The sequence below is a fragment of the Malus domestica genome, chromosome 08, assembly GCF_042453785.1.
Source record: "Malus domestica chromosome 08, GDT2T_hap1".
Taxonomy (NCBI): domain Eukaryota; kingdom Viridiplantae; phylum Streptophyta; class Magnoliopsida; order Rosales; family Rosaceae; genus Malus; species Malus domestica.
This window is the reverse complement of record NC_091668.1, coordinates 3,958,589-3,970,247: the sequence shown is the minus strand read 5'-3', so window position 1 is coordinate 3,970,247 and position 11,659 is coordinate 3,958,589. Positions and strand designations below refer to the sequence as shown.

Sequence of the window (11,659 nt, the reverse complement as noted above, 5' to 3'; positions counted from 1 at the left end):
GGGCGTGGCATATTTCCTTGCTATTTCGAAATTGTTAGGCCTTTTTCCTTGAGAAATCAAAACATTATGCAATTTCTCTGCAGATTTTTCTTTCCTTTTTACTAAAACTTGCACAAATTTCATCCTAATTATCAGACAATGATCTTTCACAACTTAAACAAGTGCTAAATTTTTAGTATCTTCTTCCTTTCCATCCATCTTTTCGCTCCCTTTGCCAATCCACTTTCCTTCAGCTTCCCACAATTCGACCTCGGCTCAAATAAAATACTCTACGCGGGCGATGCCTCTCTGTCCTTCACAAGAGAGCTCAACACGCAGAATATCTACTGCCTCAACCTCCACAACAAGATTGCTCCTCCCACGGATCCATAACTGATACCTCTGAACATGTAGGTCTGTAGAAACCGAGCTACATCAGATTCTCTGTGTTTCCTTCTTTTTAAACTACTACCTTTATCTTGCTACATGGCTGTATGATTTCATATATGAAACATCTGAATTGGTATATCTGTTAAATGTTTGTTTGTTCGTCATGCTTTAGCACATGGGGCAGTTTAATTTTCTTGCGAAATGACAAACTGCGGCAGCTACATACGCAAGAATAAACTTCAATGAACAGTCTGAATTTCGAACAGAAAAATTTAGCAGCAGCCGAATACTACATTCATTTTCACTTTAGCATCCAAGTTTTCACTAGAAAACCATTGAATACATCTGGGGTGCCTGAAGAAAAATATAATTCTTAGAAGTGAATCTGATTATCAGTTCCCCCTCAAGAAAAAACGAATTTGTTCCGTCCGCTCGTCACATCTAGGCTTTCAGCTCCAGCATGAACAATTTGTCTCATTAAAGCCAAATTGGTTGCCATCAAGAAGCTATATTTCTTGTATACACTGTTTAAAAATCATCTTCTAGCTCCGTCTAGGCCGCGCCTAGGCACTAGACGGCTGGTCACTGCCTCGATTAATCCTTAGCCGTTTGAAAGTTAATAAAGGTCGTCTAGACCGGACTAGACGCCCGCCTAAGCACCCTCCTAGGTCGCGCCGAGCCTAGGCACTAGGCGGCTGGTCACTGCCTCGATTAATCCTTAGGCGTTTGAAAGTTAATAAAGGTCGTCTAGACCTGACTAGACGCCCGCCTAAGCACCCTCCTAGGTCGCGCTCTCATTTAGACAAAAAATAGATAACTTTCACTTTGAATTCTATTTTAAGAAAACTAATAAAAATGACTTCAAATCTTTGCATTTTAATAAATAAATAAAAAATCATCTACTAACTTTTATTTAATGATAAGGACAAAATAATTATAAAAAAAAACATAAAAAACCACATGAGCTGGCGTGCACCCCACCCCACCCCCCTTTCCACTTTTTTTTCTCTCCATTGTCAGCTATCATTAAGACATTATTTTTATTTTCTTAGAATAAGAGAAATACTTCAAATTGAATTACATTTTTCAGTTTTATTTTTGTGGTGTTATTTTCCAATAGTAATCAAGATGATGAGAGATTTTTCAATGTGCCCGGAACACGGGATGATACACCACGTCTCAATACAAGTGGTCAAATTCTTGTGTTAAAAAATAAAATTTTCCACTACTTACATAATAACACGTGATGTAGAAAGTTAAGATTGTAGGTGGAAGAGAAGAGGAAGCCGCAGATGGATGGACAATAGAAGAACATTAAGTAAATGGTGTAGAAAGTTAAGAAATTGAAGAGATACAGAGAAAATTTGATGAGTATCAAAGAAAATTAGAAGAAGAAAATGTGTTTGGAAAGTGAGAATGTGTCAAGAAAATTCAAGAAGATAAGAGAGAAGAATGTAATACCGTTAAGTTTCATAAGAAGTGTAGTAAGTTTCATAAACAGTGTAGTATCGTTAGGTTTTATAAACAGTGTAGCACGGTTAAATTTCATAAACAATGTAGTAAGTTTCGTAAACAGTGTAGTAAGTTTCATAAACAGAAGTTTCATAAACAGTGTCGTAAAGTTTCATAAACAGTGTAGTACCGTTAAGTTTCATAAACAGTTTGTGTGAAGACGCACGAGTCCGCACGTCAGATTTTTTTTTATTTTTTTTTAATATTAAAATTATGTCTTTTTCATTAAAATTTAAGTTATTTTGTCCTTTTTATTAAAATTTAAGGATTTTTCATTAAAATTTAAGTATTTTTCATTAAATAAAGTTATAGCATGGTTTTTTATTAAAATAAATTTAGCCCAAGCCATTTTCATGAATGTTCTCTTTTATTTTTTCAATAAATTGTAAGAGACTTATTGAATACTTGGATGAACACTCATTATATGATTGTTCCCCTCGTTTTCAATATGTCTTATTGTTTTATAATCTATATGTCATTCTATTTTGCAATTTATTTATATCGATATTATTATGAAGTATAAGTAGATATTTATTTATATGTTATATATAGTTAAATTTAACAAAACTGCCTAGGCCCCATCATTCGGCTTGCGCCTAGCTCCTTTTAGAAGCTTGCTTGTATATGAACTCAAATTTATAAAGTCTGAATCAGTACATCTTTGTTTTTGAGTGGCACTACTTACTAGCATGCTAGATTTGAATATTTTCTTGTAAAGATGAAGACAGATCAGAGACTGGTAGCTATTCTTAGCACTATTCTTGTCTGCACCGACCGAGCAGTCCCCGATCTGTCTTCGTCTTGTAATGGAAATAATTGAATCCTATCCGGTAAGAAAGTGTGGACAAGGTAATGAGGCGAACAATTGCATTTATTTTTAGATTATATCAGCAGTTTATTTGTGGCTATTAGTTTGGTTTCAATCTCTCCTATTCTGTTAAACTTGGGTTAATTAGAATTGTGAGAAGTTGTGTGAGAAACGCAGTTGCGTTCGAATGCAATGTCGCTAAACAACACAAGCAGCAGAGAGGTAAGTTTTCGTCTTCAATACTTCTTCATTTTGATCACCTGCTTCCCTCACTTTGCTCAGCCACTTTCCTTCAATATTACACAATTTTATCATGGTACAACGAACATTGTCTACGAAGGTGACGCAGCGCCTGTACTAGGAGGGATTGAACTCAACGCAGAGTCTACATGGACGTGGACCGTTGGGCGGGCTACATATGCAGACCCTTTGCACTTATGGGACTCCAACTCCGGGTCACTTGCAGACTTCGTTACTCATTTCACTTTCAATATCAACGCTGCTGGCCAAAACCATAGTGACGGGTTTGCGTTTTTCCTTGCTCCTGTTGGTGTCCCAATTCCGCTTAACTCGGGTGGGGGTTTTCTCGGATTATTCAACAGCACCACCATGTCAGACAACAAAATTGCTTCCGTCGAGTTCGATACCTACTCAAACAGTTACTGGGATCCAGCCGGACCGCATGTTGGGATCAATATCGATAAAATCGCTTCTGCTGTTCAGCCTAGTTGGAACTTTAGCAGCGATTATAATAAGAAGAATGTGAATGTGTGGATAACTTACAATGCTACCACTAAAAACCTCAGTGTGTTCTGGACAAACAAGGAAAACCCTGTTTTCGTAGGCAATTCTTCTCTTTCTTACGTTGTTGACTTACGCAAGTGCCTTCCCGATTTGGTTACAATTGGTTTTTCAGCTGCTACAGGACAATACCCCGAGCGGCACACGATATACTCATGGGATTTCAATTCAAGTTTGGATCCTACGCATGAGAAAAACAGGAAACACAAGTGGAAAGGAAACGAGAAATGGTTGATAGCGGTCTTTGCGGCTTCCTTCTTGATTGTGGCGATTGGCGTGGCGGCCTTATGTTGTTTGGTTAAAAGGATTGGATCGTTTGCGAACAGAAATCACAGCTCCAATGGATTGCACTCTATAAGTGCGAAGCTTGAGAGACTAGCTGTCCCAAAAAGGTTTTCTTACCAAGAATTAGTCGTGGCCACTAATGACTTCGCGAAAGAAAGAAGGCTAGGCCAGGGAGGGTCAGGACAAGTTTATAAAGGGATCTTACAAGATATTGGCTGCCTAGTTGCTGTTAAGAGAATCTTGACAGAATCCGAGCGCTATGAGAAAATCTTCATCAATGAAGTGAAGATAATAAGCCACTTATTTCATCGAAATCTGGTCCAGTTCATTGGATGGTGTCACAAGAATGGAGAATGCTTGCTTGTTTATGCATACATGTCCAACGGCAGCCTTGACACGCACCTGTTTGGTTCTCGAGTAACTCTGCAATGGGAATCCCGGTACAAGATAGCTTTAGGGTTGGCCTCGGCACTTCATTACCTACACGAAGAAGCAGAGCAATGTGTCCTTCACAGGGATATCAAATCAGCTAACGTACTGTTGGACAATAATTTCAGCACTAAGCTTGGTGATTTTGGTATTGCGAAGCTCGTGGATCCGCGATTCAGGAGTCAGACAACAGGGGTAGTAGGGACTTTCGGATACATGGCCCCAGAATATGCAAGTGGAGGGAGGGCCAGCAAAGAATCAGACATTTACAGTTTGGGAGTTGTAGCCTTGGAAATTGCATGTGGAAGGAGGACTTACCAAGATGGAGAGTATCATGTGCCACTTTTCCGGTGGGTTTGGCAGCTCTACCTTGCCGGAAATCTTCTCCACGTAGCCGATGAGAGATTAAATTTGAACTTTGATAGAAATGAAATGGAATGTTTGCTATTTGTGGGGTTATGGTGCACCCACCCCAGGAAAACGGAAAGACCAAAAGCAGGGCAGGTGATAAAGGTTCTTCAGCTCGAAGCGCCGCTGCCAGAACTTCCACCAGACATGCATGACCATTATCCACTGCCTCAACCTCAACAAGAAGCTGATTCAGCCTCTCACATATCTTTAACTTCTAGCTTGGATGGTCGTTGAAGTAGTACTGCCTTACTCATGCTACAAGATTGTATGATTTCAGATATAAAATATGATTTAGTATCATTATTTCTTGTTGCTAGTTAATCCTTCTTGTTAGTTCGACATGCTTTCACATAAGGGGACCATGTAATCTGTTAGCGAAATAACAAACTGCATCAGCAATTTAAGGACAATACTTACGTCCATCTCAGATATCGAAATTCAATCTGCAAGCTGAATGTGTTTCTGAAACCAAAACAAAAAATGATTTGGAGATGAAATGTTTTTTTCATTTTTGTTGAGCTATCTACCATCAACTCTCTTTACAAGGGAGACCAATTCAATGTTCTCTGTTTCTGTAGTGTCAATATCCCCCTTCGTGTTCAAAATTTCTGTTGGAAGAATGGCGGATCTCGCATCAGATTTGGGTACCAAAAACAGCAGAAAGAGAGGAGTTAATCTCAACAAGTTCCTAATCAGAATGGCAAGCCAGAGATTATCAAATTTTGTCCTTGTAACCTTCAATGCATGCAGTAAGACGCCTCCTCCCCACGATGCTGACATAACTCCAACATTTTCGATTGACATTAGCAGAGCGAAAAAAGTTCCTTCAATTCCCGAGGGACAAAGCCTTGAGCTAAGCACAAGGAGAGGCATCCATTTGAGCCTTCCTATCATCTGAGATACACTTTCATCAATCACAACGAAGAAATAATCAGGTATGCCAAACTTCAAATTCAATCGCAAAACGAGCATCAAATCTAATGTTCCTGACAACCCGTATATCAACTGAGTCCAGAAGAGCAAGTCCCGGAAAGGATGATCCTTCAGAACATTTTGATAGAGTACTGCCCCCAATAGTGAACCAACTGAACCTATCGAGAATATATATCCGACATTCTCCTGCATAAAGATGTGAATGATTAACTTTAAAAATATATTCAACTTAGTTTCTAAAACTCAGTCTCGTAAATGATAATCGAATACCTCAGAGAGAGATGGGCCATCCTTCGCGTCTGTATACCAGTAGAACATTCCGTCGAGGATGGTCAAGCTCAATGCAATGGATAAGTACATGTACAAGCAAGGTCTCCATACCTCAGGGCATTTCAATGTTGTCCACATGGCTTTTCCAGCATCAATAAACTTCTGACCGACCTGCGCCAGCATGGAATATTAGGCAATTAGCTTGAAAAGAAGCAAGAATCAGCAGGAGTATAAAACTACCGATGTGAAGGAAAATTTGGGTGAGCGAGGTTCATCAAGCAGAGTTCCAACTACAACTACAAGTCCTGATGGGATTGCCAACAGGCCGAAAACTCCCTGCCACAGAAGAGGAGATAGAATCATGATATTTTCAATTGAAATAGGAGAGCAGAAGTTTTAAAGAAGCTGACCTTAGGGCCTATAAGATGAACAAAGATACCACTAATGGAGAATCCGACAAGTGCCCCAATGGACTCAGTTAAGGCACACAGACTTTGGATATCTGATGCAAGTGAAGGGTGAAGGATACTGTTCTTTGCCGCACAGGCATCTATGGTGACATCTGCTATAGCAACTCCAGCACTTCCACCTGTTAATACCAAGATGGCAAGTGCGAGATGCAGCTTTTCGTGGAACGATATTAGGAGCATCGAGATCACACCAATAGAACCTAACATCAAATAAAACATGAACCAGCTAATAATGAGACCCTTCATCCCATGAACAATCAGTCCTTCTTGCTCGTGGTTCGTACAGGGAATGGTTTGTTGATCTAAAACATGTAGATTTCGAACAACGAAGGGAAAGCAACACGTCTAAAATCAACAACATTTGAAATTAAATGCCTACTCATTCCCTATACAAACCCCGAACATAATGCCCAAACTGCATTTTAAAACATGAAATCTATCCTCGAGTTTATATTTAACCTTGGACATAAAAACCAACTAGAACTATTGATTTTTTTGGTTAACAAGAAACTAAAACTGCATCACTTACCAGCAAAAATGAAATAAGGCCGTCTTCGATACCCGAAAATGGGGAGAACATCAGTGAGGAGACCCCAGATAGGCTTGACAATCCAAGGAATATAGATAATTCCTTGGTAAAATTGGGCTTCAGAAGGCTGCACCTTCTGCACATCCTTCATGTAGTACTCCGTACCGATGCGAGAAAGAGCGTCTCCCAGTCCCTGACGTATTCCATAAACAACAACTACCCCCCATACAAAACTCCAATGCAATTCCACACACAGCATTTTGAACCATTGTATTGGAGTACAGAGAGCATCACAGCACCCTTTTTTCGGTTCACTTTCGTATGTAGTATCGCCCGAGGGATCGAGAACCTCCTCCTCCTCCTTCACCATCACTCACTCCCCTATACAGATTTGCAGGAAACAACAACAACTCAGCAAACAGATCGGAGTTTCCTGAACTCTGGGAATCTGTGTTTCCTGAACAATGCTTGAAATTGAAAACCCTTCAAAACCCAGTTCGAGTTTTCCGTTTTTTCGATCTGGGTTTCTTCGAAACTATTGGAAACTCCTGAAGGAAGCTTGAACTGAGTTTCTTCGAGACAAAACGAAAAACACAGAGACAGCAGCTTTCTTGAATAATTTTGCAATGATGGCGTACTTCATTCTTTTCTGATTAGTTATGGATCTCAGAAAATGAAAAACCAGCTAACTTCAAGATCGAGATGGATTAAAAAAAACCTCATAGCTAGCTGCAAGCCTCCAAGTTAGCAGAGCTGAGAAGGGCGCCAAGTTGACTTTCCCCAACGAAATCTTCCTTTTTTTTTTTTTTTGAACATACGACGATGTAATTAACTGTGGAGTGCCGGATTTGGGCTGGGTCGCACTCGCACAATGTGTTTAAATTGATATCAAATTTGACACTCTCGAGATTCGCACGTCAAAATTTTGATTTATAAGTTTAGAGATATTACTAGACTGTAATAGTAATAAGTGGCTTAATCAACCCAATCTATGTACACTCCAATCTTATTTACTAGATATTGGGTTTTAGTTTGGACTGTGATTTTCACTCTCCTAATTGTTTTTTTTTTCCTTCACTCTTCGCCCTATTTTTGTCTCTATATTCTCTAGGCTCGAAAAAACGAAGGAGCAGAGAAATGAAAAGTGAGTGTGGAACTCACTTCCCTTGGTTGTTACTATCGTTATTTCGGGTACTCTCTCTCCCCTCAAGTCACAAACTCTCTTCTTCACCCTTCAACGACCCAAAAATTTTGTCTTCAAATTCAACTAAGTAAACAAATGTAAGTTAGAACAGTTGGTATAGATCAGTATTATATCTGAACGTGCGATACAAGAAAAACGGATATAATTTTAATTCATCCAAACAATTTTCTTAATGCATCTCACCATATATAGTTGGACTACCTTGAAATATATTTCTCAATATTAAACAAAATGCGGGAAATAATAAAAAAAAAATGTGTGTGATAGTAGCACATTTCCAACTTTAGCTTGGTCTTCAAGTAGGCTTTTGAAACCAAAAACGATTTTGGTGTAAATTTTTCGTAGTCCGGCTATCGATCGTCTGCTCTGTTTACAAGGGAGACTAACTCAACGTTCTTTGTTTCCAGAGTTTCGATATCCTCTTTCGTGTTTGCGATTTCGGTCGGAAGAATCGAAGAGTTCGGATCAGCTCTAGGCACCAAAAACAGCAGACAAAGAGGAGCTAATCTCAAAAGGTTCCTAATCAGAATGGCTAGCCAGAGATTATCAAACTGCGTCCGTGTAACCTTCAATACGTGCAGTAAAATGCCTCCTCCCCATGTTGCCGAGACAAGTCCAACGTTATCAATCGACATGAGCAGAGCGAAGAAAGTTCCTTCGATTCCAGGGGGACAAAGCTTTGAGCTGAGTACAAGAAGAGGCATCCACTTGAGCCTTCCGGTCATTTGAGATACACTTTCATCAATCACAACGAAGAAATAATCGGGTATGCCAAACTTCAGATTCAATCGCAAAACGAGCATCAAGTCTAATGTTCCTGACACCCCGTAAATCAACTGAGTCCAGAAGAGCAAGTCCCGGAAAGGATGATCCTTTAGAACACTTTGATAGAGTACTGCCCCCAAAAGGGAACCAACTGAACCTATTGAGAATATGTATCCAACATTCTCCTGCATAAAGATGTGACTGATTAAATTCATATAGCGATTACTGAGGTCATAAAATCCACTCTAATTAGTAATTGTCGAATACCTGAGAGAAATGTGGACCATCTTTCGAGTCTGTATACCAGAAGAACAGTCCGTCGAGGATATTCAAGCTCAATGCAAGGGAAAAGTACATGTATACGCATGGTCTCCATACATCAGGGCATTTCAATGTTGTCCACATGGATTTGCCAGCATCGACAAGCTTCTGATTCACCTGTGCCCAACATGCAACATTAGATCGTGATCATGAAAGAGAGAAAACCCAAGAATCGAGCAAAGGACTACCTGCGTGTAAGCGAAGTTTGGTGAATGAGGTTCCTTGATTAAAGTTCCGATTAAGAACACAAGTCCAAATGGGATTGCCAACAAGCCGTACACCCCCTACCAAGGAAGAGGAGAAAGAAACTCTAATGTTAAAAATGCCATTTTTTCTAATAAGTTTTAAAAACTTGAACATATACAAGTGAAAATAAACTGACCTTAGGGCCTAGAAGATGAACGAAGATACCGCTAACAGAGAACCCCAGTAGTGCTCCTATGGAGGAACTCAGGGCACACAGGCTCTGGATATCGGCTGCGAGACTAGGATGGTTAATACTGTTCTGTGCCACACACGCATCGATGGTCACATCTGCGACAGCCACTCCACCACTTCCGGTTGTTAATGCCAAGAGGGCAAGTGCAATGTGCAACTTTGCATGGAACGATAAAACGAGCATTGCCATCACACCAACAGAACCTAATAAAAACATGGAATTGTTGAGCTAATCAGGACACCATGTCAGCTAGAAACTCCTACACATGTCACCTCATAAATCCATGCGGAATGTTCGAATTTTCTTTTTTTCGTAAAAAAAAAGCAAAAGTTCAACTGATATTCTCATCTATTACAATAGTCCGGCTATGGAATGGACATCCGTTCCTTAATAAAGACAGACTGCCAATATGTCCGAGAAAACGTACCAACATAGTATCGATGCATAGTTTGTGGAATTTAAGGCCAAATGTGAGCACATCGATTGAAAAACACACAAATAAAGTTTTTAAATTTGAATTAACATGAAACTAAAGCTGCATCATTTACCTGCTATAATGAAATAAGGCCGTCTTCGATACCCAAAAATGGGAAGAACATCAGTGAGGAGGCCCCAGAGAGGCTTGACAAGCCAAGGAATATTGGTGACTCCCTGATAAAATTGAGCTTCAGAAGGCTGCACCTTCTGCACATCCTTCATGTAATACTCCGTGCCGACGCGATAAAGAGCTCCGCCGAGTCCTTGACTTACTCCATAAACAACCACCACCCCCAATACAAAACTCCAATGCAGTTCCACGCATAGCATTCTGAACCATTGGATTGGAGTGCAGAGAGCACCACAACACCCTTTTTCCGGCTCTTTTTCCTCTGCAATACCGCCGGAGGGATTCAGAACCTCCTCCTCTTCCTCCACCATTACTCACTTCCCGATACAAATTTGCAGAAAATGACAACAACCCAGAAAGCAGATCGGTGTTGTTTCCTGAAAAATTGGAATCTGATTCCAGAACTTTCTGCGTCAAATTGAAAAACCCAGTTCAAGATTCAGCTTTTCTCGAACTGGGTTTCTTCCAAATGATGGATTCTTCTCAGAGAAGCTTCAAATTTCTGATCTTGATTTTGGCTTCTGCTTAATCAAAAAGCTCCAACAACCACAACAGAAAACCAGAAAACGAAAAAGCAAGCACAGAAGCAGCACCTTTCGAAATTAATTCACAGTGATGGATCTGAGTAAGGTGGACCGTGGATCAAAGGGCTCCTGGTAGATATAGCTTCAAGGTAGCAGAAGAACGGAGAAGAAGGGTATCTCTTACCCTCCCCGACGTTGACTTTAACCAAAGTAAAAGGTTCACAGTTTTACTCCATTTCGTTTATCAAAATCCGATCTTGGTTTTCAGTTTTTACAGTGTTACTATCGGGTACTGTATAATGTGTGGAATTTTCTGGCAGCAAAATCATTTGGACTCGGTGAGAAGAAAACAAGAGAAAGAAGTCACCTGCTCGCCATGATGAGAAATTTTCACAGCGGCTGCCCACTAATACGACATATGTTATTATTATATTATTGAACAGAATAAAAATAAATAAATAAAATGTTATTAACATTACAAAAATTTCATTCTACATTTTGTATCAGTGTAATTTTTTTTTTAATTGTAGAAAGTTTGGAGTTAAAAATGAGATTTTTTGAGTGCCAATAACAATTCTCTAAAAAAAATCCTCTCTAATTATAAAATGATATGTGATGTGTCATCCTGTGCTTTAAGCACACTGAAAATTTTCTTGTCACATTTATACTGAGCTAATGAAAAAAGAACTTATATTTTTTTTTTACTTAAATAGAATTTTTTTTAGATTTTAACCTGAATAGTTTTCAAACTCTAATTCAAATTTCTATATCCAAAACTTACCATATTTAAGTATTGGATTAAGTCCCAAAAACCTCCCAACATTTTAAAATCCTACTCCCTTTTTAGCTTACTTGACCGCAAATAATAATAATAATAATAAATTCAAAAAAGACATGAATATGAAAATAAAATAAATAGAAAATTTCACAAATAAAATAAAAAACAAAAATGAAGCTTGGGAAATATCAAATCCCCCCCCCC

The 11,659-nt window shown here is 39.2% G+C and overlaps 3 protein-coding genes across 3 annotated transcripts; 1 reads left to right on the top strand and 2 right to left on the bottom strand.

The window, feature by feature from the left end:
• Nucleotides 1-2,734: 2,734 nt before the first annotated feature.
• On the bottom strand, nucleotides 2,735-7,667 carry LOC103440573 (probable folate-biopterin transporter 2). The gene is made up of 5 exons (XM_008379273.4): nucleotides 6,818-7,667; nucleotides 6,229-6,488; nucleotides 6,059-6,154; nucleotides 5,819-5,989; nucleotides 2,735-5,734 (listed from the first exon to the last, which is right to left on the bottom strand). The coding sequence occupies exons 1-5, from the start codon at nucleotides 7,185-7,187 to the stop codon at nucleotides 5,135-5,137; spliced, it is 1,497 nt and encodes a 498-aa protein (XP_008377495.3). The 5' UTR covers nucleotides 7,188-7,667; the 3' UTR covers nucleotides 2,735-5,134.
• Nucleotides 2,882-5,025, top strand: LOC103440572 (L-type lectin-domain containing receptor kinase IX.1-like). The gene has a single exon (XM_070826639.1). It carries the CDS (start codon nucleotides 2,882-2,884, stop codon nucleotides 4,847-4,849), a length of 1,968 nt encoding a protein of 655 aa, XP_070682740.1. The 3' UTR covers nucleotides 4,850-5,025.
• Nucleotides 7,668-8,146: 479 nt separating the features above from the next.
• On the bottom strand, nucleotides 8,147-11,068 carry LOC103440571 (probable folate-biopterin transporter 2). The gene is made up of 5 exons (XM_008379271.4): nucleotides 10,095-11,068; nucleotides 9,490-9,749; nucleotides 9,296-9,391; nucleotides 9,054-9,224; nucleotides 8,147-8,971 (listed from the first exon to the last, which is right to left on the bottom strand). The coding sequence occupies exons 1-5, from the start codon at nucleotides 10,462-10,464 to the stop codon at nucleotides 8,372-8,374; spliced, it is 1,497 nt and encodes a 498-aa protein (XP_008377493.3). The 5' UTR covers nucleotides 10,465-11,068; the 3' UTR covers nucleotides 8,147-8,371.
• Between the last annotated feature and the right edge of the window lie 591 nt (nucleotides 11,069-11,659).

Bases quoted from the DNA above. Each gene is read 5' to 3' on its own strand.
- LOC103440572 (XM_070826639.1), top strand. From the start codon at position 2,882: ATGTCGCTAAACAACACAAGCAGCAGAGAGGTAAGTTTTCGTCTTCAA.
- LOC103440573 (XM_008379273.4), bottom strand. From the start codon at position 7,187: ATGGTGAAGGAGGAGGAGGAGGTTCTCGATCCCTCGGGCGATACTACA. The intron at 6,489-6,817 runs GTAAGTGATGCA...ATTTGATGTTAG, and splicing joins GCCTTATTTCATTTTTGCTG to GTTCTATTGGTGTGATCTCG. The intron at 6,155-6,228 runs GTCAGCTTCTTT...CTTCTGTGGCAG, and splicing joins TTCATCTTATAGGCCCTAAG to GGAGTTTTCGGCCTGTTGGC.
- LOC103440571 (XM_008379271.4), bottom strand. From the start codon at position 10,464: ATGGTGGAGGAAGAGGAGGAGGTTCTGAATCCCTCCGGCGGTATTGCA. The intron at 9,225-9,295 runs GTAGTCCTTTGC...TGTTGGGCACAG, and splicing joins CAAACTTCGCTTACACGCAG to GTGAATCAGAAGCTTGTCGA. The intron at 8,972-9,053 runs GTATTCGACAAT...ATCTTTATGCAG, and splicing joins ATGGTCCACATTTCTCTCAG to GAGAATGTTGGATACATATT.